This window comes from Chrysochloris asiatica, unplaced genomic scaffold (genome assembly GCF_000296735.1).
Source record: "Chrysochloris asiatica unplaced genomic scaffold, ChrAsi1.0 scaffold00001, whole genome shotgun sequence".
In the NCBI taxonomy this organism is placed as follows: domain Eukaryota; kingdom Metazoa; phylum Chordata; class Mammalia; order Afrosoricida; family Chrysochloridae; genus Chrysochloris; species Chrysochloris asiatica.
The window spans coordinates 51,643,490-51,665,619 of NW_006408519.1; the positions used below are offsets into that span (position 1 = coordinate 51,643,490).

The 22,130-nt window shown below is 58.1% G+C and overlaps 3 protein-coding genes across 3 annotated transcripts; 1 reads left to right on the top strand and 2 right to left on the bottom strand.

The window, feature by feature from the left end:
- Window positions 1-2,980: 2,980 nt before the first annotated feature.
- JRK (jerky homolog (mouse)) lies at window positions 2,981-5,232 on the bottom strand. The gene is made up of 2 exons (XM_006830852.1): window positions 3,576-5,232; window positions 2,981-3,105 (listed from the first exon to the last, which is right to left on the bottom strand). Exons 1-2 carry the CDS (start codon window positions 5,230-5,232, stop codon window positions 2,981-2,983), a joined length of 1,782 nt encoding a protein of 593 aa, XP_006830915.1.
- Window positions 5,233-15,640: 10,408 nt separating this feature from the next.
- THEM6 (thioesterase superfamily member 6) lies at window positions 15,641-17,818 on the top strand. Its single transcript, XM_006830734.1, has 2 exons — window positions 15,641-16,176; window positions 17,705-17,818. Exons 1-2 carry the CDS (start codon window positions 15,664-15,666, stop codon window positions 17,816-17,818), a joined length of 627 nt encoding a protein of 208 aa, XP_006830797.1. The 5' UTR covers window positions 15,641-15,663.
- A 296-nt stretch (window positions 17,819-18,114) lies between these two features.
- On the bottom strand, window positions 18,115-21,741 carry LOC102816768. Its single transcript, XM_006830853.1, has 5 exons — window positions 21,672-21,741; window positions 21,267-21,380; window positions 20,662-20,912; window positions 20,324-20,547; window positions 18,115-18,280 (listed from the first exon to the last, which is right to left on the bottom strand). The coding sequence occupies exons 1-5, from the start codon at window positions 21,739-21,741 to the stop codon at window positions 18,115-18,117; spliced, it is 825 nt and encodes a 274-aa protein (XP_006830916.1).
- Window positions 21,742-22,130: the final 389 nt, after the last annotated feature.

Here is a 22,130-nt window from a genome sequence, read left to right on the forward strand (position 1 = left end):
CAGGGTCAGGGCTCAGTGTGTGATACCAGGGCCAGGGCTCAGTGTGTGATTCCTGAATCTGGACCGTTTCTCTCACTGTGATTTCAGTGAGCCCTGACCCAGGACCTTTATACCGCTGGCATGCATGAGTCCAAGCTCCCTGTGCCTGGTACAGTGACATAGCCCAGAGGAAGTGCTGTGCCCAGCCCTGCCATCCTTAAACACCCAGAGCTGGAGCGTATTCCCTGTGGTGTGAGAAGTGGGAGCCCAGGGTCCTCACCAGCTGGAATCCCCAGTGAGGCTGTTGACCTCTGGAAGTCCCCAGGGGGTGGGGTTCCTTGGCACCTTCAGCCCTGAGCCCTCATCACTCCACTTTGTCATCTACACTACAGAGGTTCCCATCAAGCTACTTGTACTCCTGACTGAGTCCAGCAGAGGGCGCAGTGCAACCCAAAAAGTACACAGCTGGCTCCAGCCTCTTCCGCATTCAGGGCCAAGTGCCCCGCACCCCTGCTGGGAGAACCTTTCAGTCTAGCCTTCCTGAGACCCAGGCAGTGAAGGAGACCAGAGCCACCAGTGCCTCCTCCAATGTCCAGGGCTGTATGCCACCTCCACGCTAGAGGTCAGAGTCCTCCACAAGGACCCATCTCCCTCATACCTGGACCTGGGCACTCTGAGCCCAATTCTGCTCTCAGGGTGAGGCCTGGAGACCTGGAATCCCAGCTCCATCTGCCACCTGGCTAGGGGGAGGAGACTCAGGGAGGCCAAGCAGCACGCCAGGACCCCTGAGCCAGGAGAGGGCAGTCCTGGACTCAAAGGACTTCAAAGGAATCAATAAATTAATGAGGAATGAAGAGCGTGAATGAGGGTGTAAACAAGTGGATGAGGGAGTGAATGAATGAATGAGGGAGGGGATGAATGAATGAGGGACTGAATGAACGAATGGTGTGACTAGATGAATGGTCAGTTCTCTGAGGATAGCCCTCAGGATCAAGTGACCAGAGGTGGCCAGAGCCCACTTCCCCACACCTGGGCCTGGGGGTGTGGAGCAGAGAAGAGCCAGGCTGGAGACATTCCTGAGGGTGCCCAGCACTGGGGGGCCTGTGAGCAGGGTGGTGGAGACAGATGCTTGGGTACTTTCTGGTCCCAGGCCAGATGGTCTGCCCCTGCACACCCAGCAGCGAGGGGGCCTCCCACTGGGACGGAGGTCCCTGTACTGGCCTTGGCTTTCCTGACTGGACAGTGTCTGGACTGTGTGATTCGGCACACCCCACTCTCCTTGGTTCCTGGAAGACAAGTAGCCACCTGCCCATCCAGTCAGACTGTCAGGGACATCTTGGGGGACAGTTGACAGGAAGTGGCATGGGGGGCGGCCCCCCCTTCCTCGCCCCCAGTGACAGGTGTGACGCCAGGCAGAGCTGTGCAGCACTGCTGACTCACATCCAGGTACTGAGTCCCCGCTGCAGCCTTCAGCAGGAGGCAGGCTTTTGTGTTAAAGACGCGTTGCACGTCAGCGACCCTGGGTGTTGTTGGGGAAGCTGGGGGAGGGCACCTCTTCAGAACACCCTCCCAGGGGTGCGAGAGGGTACCAGCAGTGAGCTGACCCTCAGTCTGTCAACCAAGGCAAAGATCCTCTGAGATTGTCAGCAACCTCCCTTTTCCCTGAAGGATCTCAGAGCAAATCCTGTACCTACTGTTTTACCTGTAAGTGGTGCGAATGGCTAAGCACTAAGAGACTAGCCGGAGACTGCCTGTTCGAGGCACCTTGAAGAAAGAGCTGGTGACCTGCTTCGGAATAACCCACCAATGATAACCCTCTGGGGCAGTTGCGCTCTGCACATGGGGGTTACTGTGACCCAGGGTCCCCTCAACTGCAGCTTCCAACACCAACATCTCTACACAGAGACTCAGCCATAGCAAACCTGGGGAAAGATGCCCAGCAACTGAGCAGAGGGCTAGGCCCACTCGGCCGTCCTGGGCTGGCTACCAACTCCCATTCACAGTGGGTTTGTCGAGTCTAGTGTGTACCAGGCCCCCAGGGCCTCTTGTCGATTCCAGGCAGTCTCCCAAACCCTGCGAGTGCAATGTGGTCACTTGGGGGTGGAGGGGTGCAGAGGGAAACACTGAGCCCTCCGATGCCAACACTGAGCTGCGAGGGAGTGTACTATGTGTGGAGTGAAACTGTGCATCATGTGTGTATACCATGTTGTGGTATGCGTACACACTGAATGTTTTGTGTGTAGTGTAGTGTGTGTACCGTGTGAGGGTGTGCACCGCGTGTGGTGTGAGGTTGTGCTCCGTGTGAATGGTGTGAAGAGTGTGCACTGTGTGTGTGGTGTAAGGTTGTGTGTACCATGTGAGGGTGTGCACCGTGTGTGCGGTGTGAGGGTGCTCTGTGTGTGTGGTGTGAAGGTGTGTATCATGTGAGGGTGTGCACCGTGTGTGCGGTGTGAGGGTGCTCTGTGTGTGTGGTGTGAAGGTGTGTATCATGTGAGGGTGTGCACCGTGTGTGCGGTGTGAGGTTGTGTGTACTATGTAAGGATGTGCAACGTGTGTGGTGTGTGAGGGTGTGTACATACCGTATGATGTGTGTAGTGTGGAGGATGCACTCTGTGTGGTGAGGTTGTGCTCCGTGTGAGTGGTGTGAAGGGTGTGCACTGTATGAGGGTGTGCTCCGTGTGTGCGGTGTGAGGGTGTGTCCTGAGTGTGTCTAACTTCTGAGCAGTATCCACGCGGCTCTGCCGCAGGGACACAGCCATGCCACAGGAAGGAGCCCACCAGGACCCACCACCCTTGGACAGAGGACACTGGGAAGACTCGGCCGAGAATCTGGCAGGATGACGTCATCACCTCCGACACAGGGAACGCAAAGCGCTCAAGCTTCCACAGCCCGGCTGTATTTCAGCGCTGGCATCTCTTCCCGGGAACCGAGGCCATGGGCCATGAAACAGTCAGCTGCAAACCCATCCTCCCTCCATCCTGGTGTGCTCACGGGCGAAGGTCACAGTGGAGTGGTGAGGAAATGGGGAGAGCTGCTGTGGCTGCCGCGTTGACGGGGTCGGGGCAGGAACTCGGGCAGAGTGATGGCCAGCGTGCAGACAGCCGAGAACTCCGAGTTGAGCCAGACTGGGTAACAGAAAGGCCAGAAGTGTGGGCTGTGGGAATGTGGTCCCTGCTTACTGGCCCGGAGCAGGTGGAAGGGGGTTTCAGGGTACAGCCTGGAACACCAGGGTGGCCAGCCACTGCTGAAACACCCAGCACTACGTCCACAAGGGTCCTGGGATCAGATTGCCAAGGAAGGGGACACATGGCTTGGCCGCCATGCACGCTCAGGGAGCAGGACTCTGCGTGAGGACCCGGCTGAGGCGCTGCTGCAGTTCGGGGTGGGCTCCTCCCAGGACACGTCTTCTCAATCCCACAACCTGAGAGAAACGGTCCCCACACACGGCCTGGGCCAGCGTCCCCCTGATAGCAGAGCCCCACCGTGTCCGAGGGTCCCCATCTCTGGGAGAGTCAGGGCCGTACCTGCACCAGCTTGTGGCTCCTGCCCAGGCAGAACTCGAGGGTAACAGCAGGGAGCACGTGTCAGCTGTCACCAGGCACTGCTGCAGATGTGGCTGGCAGAGAGGGGCACACCTGGGGGCCCTCCACCTTGACAGCAGTCCCGGGTGCTCCACACCTCCTCCACGCCTGCCTCTGCCGCACGAAGACAGCATAGAGCAGGTGCAGCTGGCCCCGCTCCTGGGCGGTAAAGCAGGAGTGCTTGTCCGCAAAGTCCAAGACAACGTCAAAGGAAGCAGAAGCCTTCTCCCAGGCGCCCACGTCCTCTGGACAGGCTCCCTGGGCCTTTCCCGCCTCACAGACCCACTGGACCGGCTCTGCAGCCCCCATGTGGCCGTCACCACTGCGCTGGGGTTCCTTCCCAGCTTCCCCCGACTCTCTGCCTTCACTTTTGTGGCACCTGCTGCTCACGTGGGGTGCACTGTCCTTCGGGAACCCCATGACGTGGCTCCAAGTCTTGCTCTGCGGCTGGGTCCGCGGGGGCTCTGCCTCCTCGCCTTCTGAGGAGGAACCGTTGGCATACAGGGCAGCCGGCCACAGCTTCCTCCACGCACGCCGCAGCACCACTCTGGGGACGTCACCCCAGGCACAGGCCACGTGGAAGATGGCATCGTGGATGCTGTAGCGGGGGTGGAAGTCCTGCAGTGTGATGGGGGGGTTGAGGAAACTCCTCATGAAGGCCCGTCGGACTCCCTGGTCCATGGGCTGGATCAGGGAGGCCACCCCGGCAGGCAGGAAGATGGTGAAGATGTTGTTGGACACCAGCGAGGCCTCGGGAGGGTGCGCCCGTGAGTTGTCCAGCAGCAGGATGGCCTTGCCGTCCTCAGGCAAGCCCACTGTCCGGAAGTGCTGCCTCACGGAGGGCACGAAGACATGGTAGAACCAGTCAGAGAAGATTTCCTTGTCCATCCAGGCGTGGCCCTGCACCTGGTAGGCGACAGGCAGGTGCTGGATGCCTCGGAGTGCCCGGGGGCCGCTACACTTGCCCACCACCAGGGGCTTCACCCTGTGGGAGCCGGCAGCGTTGGCACACATGAGGACGGTCAGCCTGTCCTTGCTCTGCTTAGGGCCTGGCCTGGGGACCCCCTCGGAAGTGGGGCGGGGCAGGCAGCGCCAGAAGAGACCTGTCTCGTCCGCGTTGTACAGCTGCTCGGGGGACAGCCCGTGCTCAGCAACCAGGCTTCGGAAGAAACCACAGAATTGTTCGGCTGCCTGGCGGTCAGCCATCTGTTTCTCACTGGACGCGTCCAGCTTCTTGATGCCGTGCCGGGCCTTGAAGCGCCACAGCCAGCCTCCCGAGAAGACGCAAGGCTCAGTGAGGTGTAGCTGATCATACAAGTCCTTGGCCTTCTCGATGAGCATTGGACCCGAGACAGGCACGCCCTCAGCCCGCTTCACCAGGAACCACTCGTATAGCACGCGGTCCAGGTGCTCCAGCTTGGGTGTGTGCAGTGTGCGCCGGCGCTCCAGAGCCTGGTTGGAGTCGGAGTTGGCAAAGAAGCGCAGCAGCTGGGCCTTGTGGGCCTTGATGTCATAGAGGGTGGACATGCCCACGTTGTACTCCTGCATCAGCTCCTTCCGGTTCTCGCCCTTCTCCAGCCGTGCACAGATGTCCATCTTCTCCTTCAGGGTCAGCACCACCCTCTTCCGCTTCGCCCCTCGGGCCTTCCCAGCAGGCAGCTTGGACGCCATGTGCAGCAGGGAGCGATGCCGGGCCAGGCTGCGGCCTCCTCCTCCCTCGCTTGTCCCAGGCTCTCTGAACAGCACTGTCTCTGGTCTCCCACCCACACAACTCCCGCACCAAGCAGGTGAGGTGCCAGATGAGACACTGCCCTTGGACTGTCTAGCCTTCTTGGCACTGATAGCAGCTCTCCCAACTTGGCTTCTCCCTGAAGACAGACCAGGCAGTGGCCGGTCCCAAGTGGCCTGTCTGCTGAAGGTTGACTGTCCTTGGGCACACAGGGTTGTCTCGCTGCAGTGCACTGAAGGAGGGAAGGAGAAGCAAAGGTCACGGAGAGTAGACCTGGGGCCTCTGGGAGGGTACCCTGGAACACCTGTGTTGTCGTGGCACCCACGGAGGTGACAGCTCGGGCCACCTGGGGCCTCTGGAAGCGTCCCCTGGAACACCTGTGTTGTCGTGACACCCACAGAGGTGACAGCCCGGGCCACCTGGGGCCTCTGGAAGCGTCCCCTGGAACACCTGTGTTGTCGTGACACCCACAGAGGTGACAGCCCAGGCCACCAGAGCAGCAGTACCAGCAGCCACCATGTCTACCCATGAAGAGACCTGGCATTGTCCCGCGTGCCCCACCTCGCTTCCCGCCCAGCCCTTTGCTTTTTTGTGGCTGCTTTCCCGAGTCATACAGTGGGCAAGGCTAGAGGACACCCAGTCCGTGGAGAATAAAATCGTAGTTCTTTGGGACTGTCACTCCAGAGAAAAGGGAAATCCATTCTAAGGCAGCTAAAGGCCCAAAGGCAGATGCCAGCCAGCTCTGCCAGAGTCCTCTCCAGAGAGTCCTGTCTGTCACCTAGCCCCCTAACCCCACCCGTTTCCCCATCTGTAAATTCAGGGGCCTCACATTCCACCTCCCAGCCCCGGGGGGTCAGAGAAGGGGCGGGGCGTAAAGGCCAGAATGCACCCTCCAACCAGTGTGGAAAAACAGCAAACATGGAATCGGACAATAACGGGTCGGGCTGGACAGAATCTCAGCGCTCTGGGAGAGAGGAGCAGGGCACTTCCCCGGGGAGGTTCAGCAGCAGGGCAGAGCCTCCCCACCAGAAACCTTGCTGCCCTTCTAAGACAAAAAACTCTCTTTAAAAAATAAATTCAAAAGTACTCTGACATCAAGCTGTGGATCAGGACTACAACAAAAAAAAATACTTATGAAAACAAAGACAAAAATGTAAGAAAACATGACATGGCCGGAGGACGGAAGGCGACTCCCAGTCTGGTAACTTTAAGGATAAAGCACTGGACTGCTAATCGCAAGGTCAGCTGTTCAAGCCCACCAGCCGCTCCCCGGGATGTCGCTCCATCCCGCGAACACTGAATTCCCGTGGGCCCAGGGGACACACAGAAAATTACGCTGGGGTCCCACAAAAACGCAGGGTGCACTCCTCCAGCACATCTCAACTCCTCCCCGGCGGGGTGTTAGCAAACCAGGCGTAGGCTCCCCTAGTTTGGGGCGGATGCAGGGCAGGCCCCTGACGTTGGGCGGACTCGATCCTGCCCCAGGGCGAGGTCGGGGGCACGTACAGCCGGTTTGGAAGGCGTTTCTAAGCCTGGAGCCGCGCTCGGGCGCGATAAGAAACCCAGCACAGCTCTCTACGGGTTCCTCCGGACTGGGGGCGTCCAGGACGGAGGGCTGGGGGGGTCGGGGAGCCTCCACTTCGGAGAGCCAGGATTGGGAGACTAGAAGTTCAGACGGATCCTGAGTTGGGGAAGGGGCGGGAAAAAAGGGATTTTCGGGGTTCTCCTGAGCCCAGAGCCGGGCGGGGAAGCGTTTGCTACGCCCGACCCCGGCGAAGCACGCTCAGGCGCTGGGCAAGACAGAAAGCGCGGCCGCTGGGCCCGACCGAGCCCCCACTCACCCTCGGACCCTAGCCGCCGCACTGGCCGGAAGTGCCGCCCGCTCGACTCTCCGAGGGTCCGCTGCTCCCGCCTTCCCCCAGCTACTTCCGGGGACGCTCTAGCACGCTGGAGGACTCGGCCTCGGTGCCAAAGCTGAGCCCTCAGAGGCGCAAGGAAGCCTTTCGGTTGCGAACCGAAAGCTGTGGGTTCGAATCTCCCAGCCGTTGCTCAGGAGAAAGATGTGGTAGTCCGCTTTCATACCGATTTCAGCCTTGGAAACCTTATGAAGCAATTGTATTCTGTCCTATCTGGTCACCACTAGCAGTCGTTAGCAGTGGGTTGTTTGTGTTTGGAGGAGTTGGGGGTGGAAAGGCGGGGCAGAACGGTAACCCCAAAAGCTGGGCGTTGCATGGCCTCGACCCAGGATCCCTTTGAGCTTCAATTTCTCCTTCTGTGGAATGGGCGTGGGATCCTGGGATCTTAAATGTTATGATGCAAGAACCAAACCCCTGCACTGAAGGAGTTGGGGCCCCTCCAGTGCACCCCCAGCAGGAGGACTTGGTCCTGAGGCAAAAAGTCTGGGGTGCCCAAGGCAGGGGTCTGGCTCCTTCACAGTGAAACCCACTGGGCCCGCGTTTTCCTCCCCACTTCAGCTGAGAGCCTCTCCCCCTGCAGGTTGGTCCTGGCGTCCATTGTGACCCTGTAGGAAGCAGGCCCTCGTCTTTCTCCCGGAAGGGGCTGTGGCTGTAACTGATGCCAGAGCCTGTGGCCATGTTCCTTCACACAGTGAAAGGAACTTCACAGGATGTGATTGCACTTGGGACAGGCTCCTTGATTGTCCAGCCCCAAGGGCCCTTATTACAGGGAGGAAGGTGGGTCTCAATCAGAAGAGATGTGACAACAGGCAGAGGGAGAAAGTGAGATGGGACCCGAGGTGGGTGGTTCGCTTTGAAGATGGGGGCGGGGGCACTCTCCAAAAGCTGGAAAAGGGAGGGAACCGGTTCTCCCCTTGAGCCTGGAAAGGGAACCAGCTCTGCCTCCTCCTTCGTTTTAGTGCCCTCAGACTCATTCAAGGATCCCTGATGGCACAATGGGTAAAGCATCGACCACTAACTGAAAGGTCAGCAGTTCAAACCCGCTAGCTGCTCTCTGTGGAGTTCTGGTGTGGCGCTCTAGGATGAGCACAAGGTCAGTGGTTCAAACTCACCAGTCGCTCCTCAGAAATCCTATACAGGGCTGCTAGGAGTTGAAACTGACTCGATAGCACTTAACAACAGCTGCTCCTTAGAGTCCTGGTGTAGAGCTGTAGGATAAGCACTGGACTGCTAACCAGAAGGTCAGCGGTTCAAACCCAGAAGCCCCTCATGTTGGCGTTCAGTGCTGTCGAGGCAATTCCAACCCATTTCGACCCTGTATAGGGTTTCCAAAGAGCAGCTGGTGAGCTTGAACCGTCGACCTTGTGGTTCAAACCGACTTTGCAGTCCAGCTCATTAACCCACAGTGACACCAGCCCCTCCTAGGAAATGTTATGTGGGTCACTATGAGGCAGACCCGATTGGACGGCACTTAAGAGAGACAACTGCTCCTTGGGAGAAAGACGGGCCAAAACCCTACAGGGCAGTTGTCATCTGTCCTTGTTGTTGTTGTTGTCAGGTGCCATCGAGTCAGTACTGACCCATAGTGACCTTATGCACAGCAGAACAAAACACTGCCCGATCCTGGGCCAACCTCACTACTGTTGCCACACTTGAGTCCATCGATGCTGCCACTTGGCCAATCCACATCACTTTGAGTCTTTCTCTTTATCTCTGACTCTCCACCTTACCAAACATGATATCCTTCTCCAGCGACTGGTCCCTCCTGACAATATGTCCAAAGTATGAGAGACGAAGTTTGGCCATCGTGGCCTCTAAGGAGCACTGTGTCCTTAGGGTCACTGGAAGTTGGAGGTGAGTCCAGGACAGTGGCTTTGCTTTTGGAAGATTCCTTTCACACTGCTGCTCTCCAGAACGGTTAGCCCATTCTAAGCTATCAGGTTTAACCTGGATCTCACAGGTTTTCCATCTTTTAACAGGGTGCAGTCTGACTACTTTTCGGTCACTCACTTTGTTGTTGTTGCTAGGTGTCGTTGTGTTGGCTCTGACTCACAGTAACCCTGTGTACAACAGAATGAACCCCTGCCCCATCTTCTGCCCTCCTCACAATTGTTAACATTTGAGCTCATTGTTGCCACCACTCTGTCAGCCCATCTTATTGGGGGTCTTATTTTCAGCAAAGCCTCTTACTTTATCAAACACGATGTCCCTCTCCAGTGACTGGTATTTTCTAATAGCACATCCAGAGTAGGAGAGGCCAAGTCTTCCACGCTCCCTTCTAAGGAGCATTCTGGCTGTGTTTCTTCCAAGACAGATCGATCTCTACGTCTGGTAGTCCGTGATACTTTCAATATTCTTCCCACAAACACCGTGATTCGGGTGGACCAGTTCTTTTATGCATTGTCCAACCTTCACATACACATGAGGCTACTAAAAACATGGTCCTCAAAATAGTGATCCTATGCACAACAGAATGGAACACTGCCTGGTCCTGGGCCAAGCTCATACTCATTGCTACGCTTGAGTCCACTGCTGCTGCAACTGAACCAATCCATCTCATTGGGAGGGCTTCCTCTTTTTCTCTGACCCTCCACTTGACCAAATATGATATCCTTCCCCAGTGACTGGTCCCTCCTGACAATGTATCCCAAGTAAGAAAGACAAAATCTGGCCATCCTGGCTTCCAAGGAGCACCCCGGCTGCACTTCTTCCAACACAGATCTGTTGGTTCTTTTGGCAGCCCATGGCACTTTCAATATTCTCCTCCAACACCAGAACTCAAAGGCATCAGTTCTTCTACGGTCTTTCTTAATCACTGTCCAGCTTTCACTGCATATGAGGTTATTGAAATGATCATGGCTTGCGTCAGGTGCACCTTAGTCCTCAAACTAAGTCGTAGTCCAGTGCTTATTATCCAGAGCCACCACACTCCCCCTTTAATACTTAGAAGTCTTTTGCAGGAGATTTTCCCAATACACTACGTCATTTGATTCCTTAACTGTTGACTGTGAATTCAAGTAAGATGAAATCCCTGACGTCAATCATTTCCCTGTTTCTCCTGATGCTGTTTATTGGTCCTGTTGTGAGGGTTTGTGTTTCTGTACGTTGAGTTGTAACCTATACTGAAGGCTGTAAGTCCTCTTCATTTTCAACAAGCAAGCAATGTTGTGTCATCTGTGTATCACAGATGGTTACTGAGCCTTCCTCCAATCCTGATGCCATGTTCTTCTTCACATAATCCAGCCTCTTGGATTATTTGCTCAGAATACAGATTGAATAAATACAGTGAAAAGACACAACCCTGATCCACACCTCTCATGAATTTAAACCACTCAGTATCCTTGTGTTCTATTCGAGCAGCTGCCTCTTGGTCTATGTACCAGTTCCTCACGAGCACAGTTAAGTGTTCTGGAATTCCCCAAATTTGCAATGATTTCCATAGCTGGTCATGACCCAGTCAAATGCCTTTGCATAGTCAATAAGACACAAGTAAAGCTCTTCTTGGTGCTCTCTGCTTCCTGCTGACAACAGACCAACCTGACAAAAACAATGCTATCCCTAGTTCCACATCATCTTCTAAATCCTGTCTGAATTTCTGACAGCTTCCTGTTTTTGTACGGTTGCAACCAATTTGGAATTATTTTCAGCAAAACTTTACTTGCCTGTGATGTTAATGATGTTGTTGAATGATTTCTGTATCTGGAATGGGCACAAATATGGATCTCTTCCAGTTGGTTGGCTAGGCAGCTGTCTCGCTTTAGTGGCCAATATGTGAGTTTTCCCTCTCTGACTGGTTTCCACCTCACATGGTTCTGGCTTTCACAGGCTTTATTGTAATTTGTTACAGCAACAACAGGAACTGAATATGTAGTTTGATTACTCCCTCTCCCTTAATTCACTTTCTTTTTTTGGTTCTCAAAACTGCCCCCACTCCTCTCCTCCTTCCTTACCCTCCCCTGTGATTCCTAACTGGCCAGGCTGAATCCTCGGTTCTCTCCTGGATCCGAGCTCACCCCCTAGACACTCAGCAGTCTCGTGGCTGTAAAATTCACCACAGGCTAATAATGACTCCCAAATCCCTGTCTCCTGCTAGGACCCCTCTAGCTCCCTTCTGGTGACTTGGCATCAGCTACCTGCCACCACCTAAGCGCTTAGTGGCTTTACCCCAGCCACCATCTTACTGTGGGCCAGGAATGCAGGTACAACAGGGTTAGCTCTGCTCGCGCTGGGGTGAAACTGAGGCTCAGTGCCTGCAGCTGCCTCCCACCACCAGGCAGGCATGTGGTACTGGAGGTACCTTAGCAGGTATCAGGGGCAGCACAACCTCCCAGGGTGACCCCTCAGTCCTGCACGTGCCAGCCAGGGTGAGGTTGGCAAGAAGCGGGGTGGACCTCCAAGATGCATGGGGCTCCCAGCATCCCTCTGGGACCGTCAGCCTTAGCTTGAGGACTGGTCTGCTCAGCACCTCCTCAGAGAGGATATTTCAGGAAATGGAGGAAGAAATTGACCCAGGTCTCCTGAAGCCTGCACTGAGGGCCCCAGCCACGCCATCATCAGGGTCAGGCCCACCCACTAGCCTCCTTCCCAACAGACCTCTCACGTCCATTCCCAGCCAGGGTGACCTCTTTTTATTGAGTTGGTTGGAGGTTTACAAAGCAGATCAGTTTCCCATTCAACAATTCATATGCATTTTGTTTCCTCATTGACTGAGGGTCTGTACAATGTGACATCACTCCTCCCGTTTCCTCCCTGTGTTCCCTGGTCCCATGCCTCTTTCCTTATGCTTCTGAACTTTGTCCTCAGGTAATGCTGTCCTTTGGCTCTCAGATGGTTGAGAAGGACATGTAATTCCCTACCGGTATTGCTCCCCCTGTGGACCTGCCTGTGCTTGGCTGGAAACAGTCTGGGGGTGAGTTCAGCTCCAGACCTGCTGGGTGACCTGTTCAGTCTCAGGATTCTCACTAGCCTCTCTCCAAGCGGTAAGCCCGCTCTTGCTTCTGACTGTCAGTTTGGTTCCATGTGTCTCTCACGCTCTATCTAGGACCTTCTAATGCGATCCCCTTCAGAGCAGTCCGCAGCCTCGCTAGTGGTAGCTAGGGACCATCTAGCTCTTCTTGCCTCGGGGTGGTCCTTAGAAAGCAGTGCCTGGTTAGGTTCCTGAGAAGCCAGCTCTCCAGCGGGCCACAGCTCTGGCCTTGATGGTTCTCCGTCCTTCGGTGGACCCTGCCCTGGAGCCCCCTCCATGCTGTTCTCTCTCAGGTGCGTGCTTTACTGGGAGCCAGGCGGGGGATGGGGGCGGAGGGGCGAGTGCTCTCCCCTGGTTCTGGAGCCCCCAGGTGGGAGAAACCACCAGCCCAGCCAGTTTTCATAGATAGGGTCTCTGTGACTGGTCCTCCACAGGACAGCGGAAGAATGCAGCTGGGCCAGCGACCTCCACGTGACAGGAGCTCAAGAACAATCGGTGCAGAGAACAGGGGTGGGGTAGATTCCAGCCTTCAGTGCCTGGGGTGGAGCGGCTAAGGAAGAAGCAGGGTGCAGCTGGACTCACCATTCCCTCCAAGTCCTGCCCTGGGGCCCCAGGTCTGTGTGCCCTCTTGGCAAACAAAGGTCATCCCTGAACCCAGAACAGGTCACCCAAGGTGTGTATGCATGCAACGTGCTAGGGTGGGTGGGGAGAGGCCTGCAGGGGTGCAGTCATCCCACCAGACACTGAGAGCTGGTGTGGGGGGCTCTGACCTCTACCACCCTGCACCACCCAGAGTTCAAATGATAGCACCAGCTTGGGTAATACTCAGGACTGGAAGGGATGCTGGTGGGGACCTCAGAGCCACCCCTAGACCCACTCCTAGTTGTTCCTTTAAGTATCTGAAAGTGACCCTATGACCCACTGCACGACCACACAGGACACAGCTGTCCACCCTGGTTCCCTGAGGGGTGGAGAGATCAGACTGCATGCACCGGGTTGGAGGCAGCACAGTATGACCCTGGAAGGAACCCCAAGGAGTAAAGGGGCTGTCCCAGAGACGGGGCAGGGCTTGTGGGTGGTGGAGGGCGGGCACCCTTGTAAATTTTAAGACAACAAAATACACATTTCTGTAAGGCAGAGGGCTGCTTGATACTTCTGCTCACTGACCTGCAGCCGGTTATGGATTCATCCTGCTCAGCTTACAACTGCCTTCTCAGCTCCCAGGAGAGCCCAGCCAGGCCACAGTGACCTCTGGGTCCTGAATCTGGGCCACATTGGGGCTCCATAACTATGATGAAGTGAATGCCGCAGGGCACAGTAGGGGCGGGGGAGAAGGGCAGGGCTCGGAACCTTCTCTTCCTGCAAATCCTTGGGTAGGTCCTCATGGCAGTCCTGGGGGGTGGGGGTGGGGCGGGAGGTCACAAGTGACTTGTGAGGTGTTGTACCCAAATAACCGGCACCGCTACACGGAATTCAGATCAAAACAGAGAGCTTTATTCCTGCAGCAGGGGCTGAGACACTCGGAAAGTGACAGCAGCCCCGGGGTCTCATAGCGAGGGGTTTATATACTGAGTTTTGGGTGGGATAGCAAGCAAGCAAGCTGGATAGAGAAGCAGAAGTTTGCAGTTATCACATCTTTGCACTGACAGCTCTTCAGGGGTGGGGTGTAGTAACAGACGCAGGGATGCTTATCATAGCAGTAGGGGCCCTTTAGGGTGGGGTGCAGGAGTTTGACACTTGTGTGTTTCTAATATGCAAGTTTAAAATTTTTTCCTTTGAGGCTTTTAGGGCCTCACATAAGGTTTCATATTTAGGGCCTCACATGAGGTACAGAGAGGTTTAGCAGTGTGTCTGAGGTTGCACAGCAAGAGCTGGAGTCCCTAGAGAAGTGTCCTTCGCCTTCCAGGTTGACCTTGTCTACCCCCACAAGGACAGAAAGAGCCCAAGCCCTAGATGGGGCTCAGAGTGGACCACACACAGCGGGTCAAGCAGGACCCAACCCAGATCCCAGCTTTGACCCCTCCTCCCCCAAACCCTGACTTCAACCTTGATCCAGACCCCTCCAGCACACCAGTCCAGATCCCAACCCATACCCCAACAAGAACCCAGCCCAGACCTCAACCAGGACCCCACACTGGACCCTGACCTCACCCCAGACCTCACTGTGACCCCTAGCCCAGACACCAAGCTAAACAGACAGCTCTGGGATGGAGAAAGGGAAGTTTCAGGGGCAATCGTCAGCAATTTGAGGAAGACTTTCCTACAGCTAGGCTTTCTAGGGCAGCTAGAACTGTCCTGAGAGGGACTGATTGTGCTGTGTGCAGGGACCCAGGACCACCCAGATCCTACTCTGCCTCAGCTGCTGGCCCTACAAGCCAAGCCCGACCAAAGTCTGTCGGCTGAGATCTCTGTCCAGTCCCAGCGTGTCCCACCACAGTGGCAGCGCTAGGGAGCTCCTCTTTTAGGCTGGCCAACGAGAACCTGGGGTCCTAGCCCAGGCCTGGCCTGGGGCGTGTTCTCTTGAGCAGCCTTGGGGCCCCGCAGCATGGTATTAGGAGTCATAGACTACGCAGAGGCTGGGGGCTGAGTGGGGACAATTGACTTGTAGGCTTCTGCCCTCCGTAACCACGCAGCGAAGAAAGAAGGACGAGCCATTCAACAGCGTGGGAGGCCTACTGGACCCGCATTGCAAGTGAATCTCGGCGGGGAGACACCTCTAATGCCTCTGCTGAGTCACGTTCCCCGGCCTGACTCCGCCCTTCCTCCCTCTGCCCTGCACGTTATTTCTCCCCTCCCAAAGCGGTAAGGGTTTGGGGGTGCCTGGGGACGAGTTCGGGGTTATCTGGATCTTTCAAGGTGCACCAAAAAGGTGTCTGACCAAATAGGTGTATAAAGTCAACTGGTGCGACCCGAGCTGGACGCGTGCGCACTGGGGTCCTTAGCCTGCGGGTGTGGGAGCGCTAGAAGTCGAGCCCGGTCAGTTACTATAGAAACAATCAGATGCGATGCTGGGAACCGGGTTGTTCCCATTTCCCTCGCAGAGTCCCGCAACCTGGACCAGAGGAGCGCTGGAGCCTCTGCCCCTGCTAAGACTAGGGATCAGACCTTCGGGCCAGTCCGAGTCTTCCAGCGCCAGTGAGACGCCTAGCGAGGGGCTCGCGCCCACCCCACGGCCCTTGGCGACCCCGCAGCGCCAGCTGCGGCCGCCAGATGCCGCTGTGGCGCTCAACCGGCGTTCAGAGGCCCAGCCCGCGAAGGCGCCGGCGGGGAGGGGGCGGAAGGGAGCGGGCAAACGGGCTACACCATTGTGCGCGGGGGGAGCCCGGCGGTGCGGGTGGGGCTGCGGCTCGCGGCCCTGGTGGCCTGCGGCGCGGCTCCCCCTCGGCCGGCTCCGAGGTGGTTCAGTCCGGCTGCTGCTTGCCGGTTCCGGCCAGGAAGCGGGGCCGTTAGTGCAGAGGGCGTCGCAGTGCCCCGCGCCTGCAGTCGCCGCAATGCTGTGGTTGCTGGTAGCGCCGCTGGCTCTGGCGCTCGCCTACTTCGCGATGCTGGACGGCTGGTACCTGGTGCGCGTGCCGTGCGCCGTGCTGCGCGCGCGCCTGCTGCAGCCTCCGGTCCGCGACCTGCTGGCGGAGCAGCGCTTTGCCGGCCGCGTGCTGCCCTCGGACCTGGATCTGCTGCTGCACATGAACAACGCGCGCTACCTGCGCGAGGCCGATGTAGCGCGCGCCGCGCACCTGACCCGCTGCGGCGTGCTTGGGGCGCTGCGCGCGCTCGGGGCGCGCGCCGTGCTGGCCGCCTCTTGCGCGCGCTACCGCCGCTCGCTGCGCCTGCTGGAACCCTTCGAGGTGCGCACCCGCCTGCTGGGTTGGGACGACCGCGCCTTCTACCTGGAGGCGCGCTTCGTCAGCTTGCGGGACGGCTTCGTGTGCGCACTGCTGCGCTCCCGCCAGCACGTGCTGGGCACCTCGCCGGAGCGCGTCGTGCAACACTTGTGCAAGCGCAGGGTGAGACCCCTCTCTCCCTAGCCGGACCACGCCCTTAGGCCCTCCCTCCAACCCCTGCAAGGCGCCTCCTGCCCGGTACTTCCTCCACCCATGGTCTCCTCTGGGCTTCTGGAAACAGCCTCCTGCCTTCTTAATGCATTTCCCCGGGGGGTGGGGGTGGGTTCCTTGGGTCCCTCAATAAACTCTTAGTTGTCTGCCTTGTCAACCTCCCCCCTTGCCACTACTTGTCACATCTACCTCTGCCACTCTCCCTCAACTGGAAAACAAGTCCAGGTCTCTCCCAGGAGCATAGCGCTTGGCACTATGCTAAGCCACCCTCTGTGGCCCTTGCCCCCAAACCGAGGACTGGGGACCTGGGGGACACAGTGAAAGGAGGTTTGCATGTTTGCCTCATCGCTCAGAGCGGGGGCCTGCGTTCTTAATACCTGAGTTGTTGGAGGGGGGGTGGGCAGCGGGAGGTGGCGGCTAGTGTCTTGCTGGGACTCCAAGGCCTCCCCCTGGGCCTGCTCCTCCCAGCACTGCGGCTCCCGAGGCATGGCAACCCCGCCCTGGGGAGGCTGGGTCGCTGTGGTGATGTTTACCAAGGTGGGGAAGTGACTGAAGATACCATGCTGGCAGCCAGGGCCCGCCAGACCCCTGGGCGCCTGGACAGGGCTGCCTTGGCAGAGGGTGATGCAACCTCATCCCCTCCTCCACTTCAGAGGGGGAATGGGGGGTTGGGGGGACGGGACTGAGGCTCAGAGAGGGCCTGCCCAGGATGCACAGCGCCATGCCACAGCTCCTGGTTTCCTGTGCCCGCTGACTCCTGGACCCCTGCGCTGCACGCAGTCTATGGTGCTGAGCTCTGCTGGTCACCTCATGTGACGGGAGTTCCCAGAGGGGCTGCCACCTCCCGCAGCCAGAATGGGAAGGTGGAGGAGGGGGAAGGAGAGGGGCTTTTCTGCCAGGAAGGTCATCAGGCTTGTCTGGCTGGTGGGGTCCGAGTTGGGTAGGTGTTGAGCATGGACCCTGCTACCTTGATGGCACCACATCGGGAGGTCCAGGTAGTGGCCAGGAGCCATCCTGAGCCAGGGAGGATCCCAAGTGTCCAGGGTCTTGTGTGTAGTCTGGGCTGTTCCTGCCTCCCTGGCTGCACCCAGTCTACACTGAGGAGCTCAGATTTGATGATGCTCAAGGTAGCATAAGCATCTGCTTGGCCCCTCCCTAGTGTCCAGTCTGTAACCGGTCACAAATGACTGAGTCTGTAGGTAGGAAGGTGGACTGGGGTGGTCAGGCTCAGTGCTAACCAGGTGGTTATCTGTGGGGTGAGCCACTGACAAGAGCTATCTCCACCCTTTCCCTTCAGCTAGAGCCTCACACTTGGGCTCAAGGGCTCAAGCCCCTGGTGAGGCAGAGTCCACAGGAAGGAAATCTCAGGGTCTCAGAGATGGGGTCACAGAGGCCCTGGAAAGAGCATGAGGGAGAGGGTGCTCAGGTGGGAGGAAGACCTGGAGGGTGTGGAGTCCCAAGAGCCTTATCTCCCCCACAGGTGGAACCCCCGGAGCTGCCTGAAGACTTGCGGCATTGGATTGCCTACAATGAAGCCAGCAGCCAGCTGCTCCGCGCCGAGAGTGGGCTCAGCAGCGCCACCAAGGACCAGTGACCACCACCTCCACGCTCTCCAGCTCAGGCCAGCCTGGGCCTACTTGGCCCTGGGCTTTTCATGCCTCTCTGTGCCAGTCCCCACTCCAGGGTGATGTGACCCCCTGACCAGCTCTACCCAGGCTGGAGCCAACAGGCAAAGCAGACGTCCCAGAGCCCTCAGTGAGGGCCAAGGCGACCCCGGTGGGGAGCAGAGGGAGGGCTGCCCCTGAGGGTGAGTGGGGATTGGGCTTGAACAATGGAGCTGGGCATCCCATGTCTGTGAGGGGCAGGTGTGACAAGGTGGGACTAAAGCCGTCATGGGGTCCTGGCAGGGGCTTCTGACCTAATTGGGGATAGTGAGGAGGACAAGTCCAGGGTGGTAACTGGAGGCCTGGGCAGGTTAGGGGGAAGGATGTGAGGAGGCCAGCACCCCTGGAGTGGGCGGCCCACCAGCACTGCCTCCTCCACTTCAGGCAGGCTTCTGGGAGGACAGAACAGGGAGGGGGCAGCCGGGGACAGGGGGCCCACTCCAGGACCCTGTGCCTCCCTTCACTGCCTCTCCTTCCCTGCTGCCCACCGCTTCTTGCTCTGAGGGGTTGCCACCCTTGGCAGGCTGGGGTTGGGACAGAGTTGTCTGGGTCTTTCTTGTCCCTTTGTCCTGCCTGGCAGCTGCTCTTGGTTGCCCAAGGTGACAGTAGGGAATAGGAGGGAAGGGACAGACCCCCAGCCTAGGGCACTGCCTGATGCCCTCAGTTTCCAGGTCATGGGTTGGAGGGCCCTGGGGGTTGCTGCATGTTTGTGTTTGTATGGATGCTCCGGGCTGTGTGTCCACCTGGCTCTGCCCTTGCCCTCACCCCACCAGCCCCCAGGCAGGCCGGAGCCCTTGGATGCCCCTCAGGGACCTGCAGAGCCCAGGCCAGAGCCACCTGGCTGCCCGTACCTGCTCCCAAGCTGTTTTTGCCTTACACCTGCCGGGAAAGCTGCAATCAATGTTTATTTAAAGAAAGTGCAAGATTAAAGGATTTTAAATACGAGCGTGCTGGGGCAGGGCCTCATTGAGGGAGTGTGGACAGGGGATGCTTCCACCCAGGAAGGGGTCCTGGTATGTTTTCTGGGATAAGGACCAGGCTGCAGGGCAGGGGATGAGGCCAGAGGAGTTAGGCAAGCCCCTGGACGCAGCCACCTGGGTCTGATGAGACTAACTGTGAGTCTGGGTCGGCCACTGCCCGTGTTGACTGGTAAATGGACTCTGGTTCTCATCCCTGGAGGGAAGACTCAGATAAGCACCCCATGGGGCCTTGGCCTGCAGAGGGCCAGGGAGGACACCCAGGTGGACGGAGTCCAAGAAGTCTGTGCTGGGAAGGGGGGCATTGTGTGCTCTATCAGTGGGCACACCCATGGGTCCCCACATCCCCCTCAGAGCCTAGGGATGCAGGTCCCCGCCTCTGAAGCCTCACTGAGAGAGGACTTGGGCTCCTCCCACTCCATCTGGCAGTCTTGGGACCTCTGGGTGGTGGCCCACTTCATGGATGGGGAAACGGGCTTGCCCAGGGAGCATCTGACTTGGGGACTAGTGTGTCCCGGGCCAAGGCACTGTACCCCACATGGTCCTCCACCCAGGAGGGTGGGGAGGAGTGGTAGGAGTGGTCCTTCACCAACCCCCTCACCCATTTTGCTGGCCAGCTTCCCACCCCTTCATTTATGACCCCCCTGGGTTCCCACCTGTGGCCTCTCTCCCAGCTGCCTCTCTGGGATGGTTGTGGGGGGTTTCATGGCAGGGTTTTGAGCTGTAGAGGCCTTGGGTGTGAGGGCAGGGGATGTGGGTGTAGCACCCTGCCCAAACGGTATCAGAAGTCCTCCCAGTGCTGGACATGGTGGACTTGGGACATGCGCGCCCTCTCCTGGCTACATGCTGTACTGCAGGCAGGGAGCCACACAGGTGCACTGTCTCCACTGCCCAGCACACCTACACCACATAAGAACGTGAGCCTTTATCCGTGCTCCGATGGGGAAGTCGAGGCCAGGCAGTCTCCCCCACTACAGACCTGGCTGGGGACTGCTTCCGGGACACTCATTCCCTGGGAAGCCCCCAGGTGTGTGTCAGGAGCGTAGGGCCTGACCTCTGAACCCTTCCTCACCACAACGAGGCTTTGTGGGTTCCTAAGAGACTGGCTGCTGCTTCCTCCCCCAACTTGGTAGCTTCAGGGGTCAGTAGTGCCCAGAGTCAAGAGGCGGGGTGACCTTCCGGGCTTTAGACCCTAAGATTCTGCTGCACAGAATTTGGGCCACGCTCGGGCAGGTGCCCCCTCCCGCCCTTAGATCCCTGGGGCAGGCCAGTTCTCAGGGTACGCAGACCCCTAGTTACCCTTGGAGGGTCAATGGGGGCTGTGAGAGGGATTCAGGTCTCCCGGAGCTTGAGCACTCTAGGCTCCTGAGGAGGCGGGGTGGGTCAGTGGATGGCTCTAGTAGACATCGGGGTCTTGCTTGCACTGGGCTCAGTGTGGTTTTGTGACCTCAGACTCGCCTCTTGCCAGCTGTCTTGAATGAGGAAGCAGTGGGGCCCTTGTTGGGTAGAGCGAGGTCGTGGACATGTAGCCACAGACACACCACCTCACCAACACCCGAGAACCCCTTAGGCAGGTCCAGAACCAAACCCTGGAAGGACATGCTTCCCAGCCCCCCAGGGTCTGAGGGGAGACTGAGGGTGAATGTTCCCTGCTCTGAAATCTTGGGATCTAGTTTGAGATGCTATCGGGAAAGCACAGGGCATGCTTCTCCTTAGGCCTCAGTCTCTGCATCTGTGGAATGGGGCCAAGAGGCCTGGGTGGCAGGGAGGCGCCCAGGAAGGAAAGGAGCCCCTACCCTTTCCTCTTCATTGTCTGAAAGTTCTGGGAGTGGCAGGGGGCCATCTGAGGCCTTGTCAGGAAGGGAGCGCGACCCCCGGCCTGCTGTCCAGCGTGACCAGGTGTCGCGCGGGATCGCTCCAGCAGCATTACACAAGTCGTGGAAACAACAGAAGACAGGCTGGGCGGCACCGATGCTGTCGGGGTCTGTGGCCTCACATGAGGTGGAGCAAGAGCCGGTCACAACGGGCTTCCCATTGAAGGGGTATTCTGCAGAGGGAGCTGGGTCAGCCGGGGTCAGCCGCCTCCTCACCCCATCTCCCCACCTTACAGCTCCAGCCCCACCCCTAAAACTGCTGTGGAGGTTGCCCTGCCTCCCACCCATTCCTAGACCATAGGGTACCAACTGATTAGCCGGGAGGTTCTGGGCAGTATTGGGCATGGGTGTGGCTGAGAGGGAGGAACAGAGGCTAAGGGGGGCAGGGTGGGTCCCCCAGGGGGTTCCCTTCCTGCCCGCCCCCCACACGCTTCTCAGCGCCCTTTCCTCCTGAGAGGGGCTTGGAAGGGACTGTACAGGTGCAGTCATGGAGGGTGGGGAGGCACTGGGGGGGTGGGCAGTCTTACCTGACTCCACGGTTATCAGGGTGGTCTTGCAGGCTGTGTCTTTTGGCTTGCAGTAAACAACACTCTTGCATGAGAAAATCGACACCGGCTTCTCACAGGTGTAGCATTTGAAGGCTGGGGGAGGGGGCAGAGCCTCAGCAGGTGGCTACTGAAGTAGGAGGAGGGGCTCCAGGAAGGGGGTGGGGGGCCCAGCCTCTGGACTTAACCCCACTGGTCTCCCCACTGCCTAGACAGCCCACAATCCTTCTCTGCCCAGCCCAGCACTCCATCTGTCTATGCTTCAGTTTCTTCCTGGAGAAGGGGCCAGGAGCCCTGCCCCAGGACAGGCGAAGGAAGCCCTGGCCACCAGCCCTACCGACTGAGGAGGTGGGAAATACCTGGAGGCAAGGGTCAGGGGACTCCCACCCTGCTCACCATGACCCGAGCTCCAAGTTGTCAGGAGCAGCAGGGGCAGCGAGGCCCAGCTCCAGACCATCGTCCGGTCTGAGTGTTGGAATCTGGAGACTCCGGCTTCCAAGCCCCATTTATACCCAGGCCCTCGGGCACCCCCTCCTGAGCGTCAGCAGGAACCGGCTGTCCCAGTCTGGAGGGTGGATGGGTGACATGTTCATTACTCCTCCCCAGCAGCCAAGGGTCACCACAGCCCTACCCTCTGTTTGCACTCCCTCCGGGGTGGCGGGGTGTGTGTGTGTGGTGGGGGGGGGCAGCTCATGTTTGCATAGCAATGATTCTGTTTCTAGGTCTGGCTGCTATCTGTCTCTCCCAACCCCAGAGCATCTTCCTACAGAATCAAAGCCTCTTTATGAACGGACAGCCCCTGACAGGCATGGAGGACCCAGTGGGCAAGGGGAGCATCAGCTGACT

Bases quoted from the DNA above. Each gene is read 5' to 3' on its own strand.
- JRK (XM_006830852.1), bottom strand. From the start codon at position 5,232: ATGGCGTCCAAGCTGCCTGCTGGGAAGGCCCGAGGGGCGAAGCGGAAG. The intron at 3,106-3,575 runs GTGACAGCTGAC...TCTGTTACCCAG, and splicing joins CACATCTGCAGCAGTGCCTG to TCTGGCTCAACTCGGAGTTC.
- THEM6 (XM_006830734.1), top strand. From the start codon at position 15,664: ATGCTGTGGTTGCTGGTAGCGCCGCTGGCTCTGGCGCTCGCCTACTTC. The intron at 16,177-17,704 runs GTGAGACCCCTC...TCTCCCCCACAG, and splicing joins AACACTTGTGCAAGCGCAGG to GTGGAACCCCCGGAGCTGCC.
- LOC102816768 (XM_006830853.1), bottom strand. From the start codon at position 21,741: ATGGTCTGGAGCTGGGCCTCGCTGCCCCTGCTGCTCCTGACAACTTGG. The intron at 21,381-21,671 runs GTGGGAGTCCCC...CCCCTCCCCCAG, and splicing joins CTCGGGTCATGGTGAGCAGG to CCTTCAAATGCTACACCTGT. The intron at 20,913-21,266 runs GTAAGACTGCCC...CTCCCTCTGCAG, and splicing joins CCTGATAACCGTGGAGTCAG to AATACCCCTTCAATGGGAAG.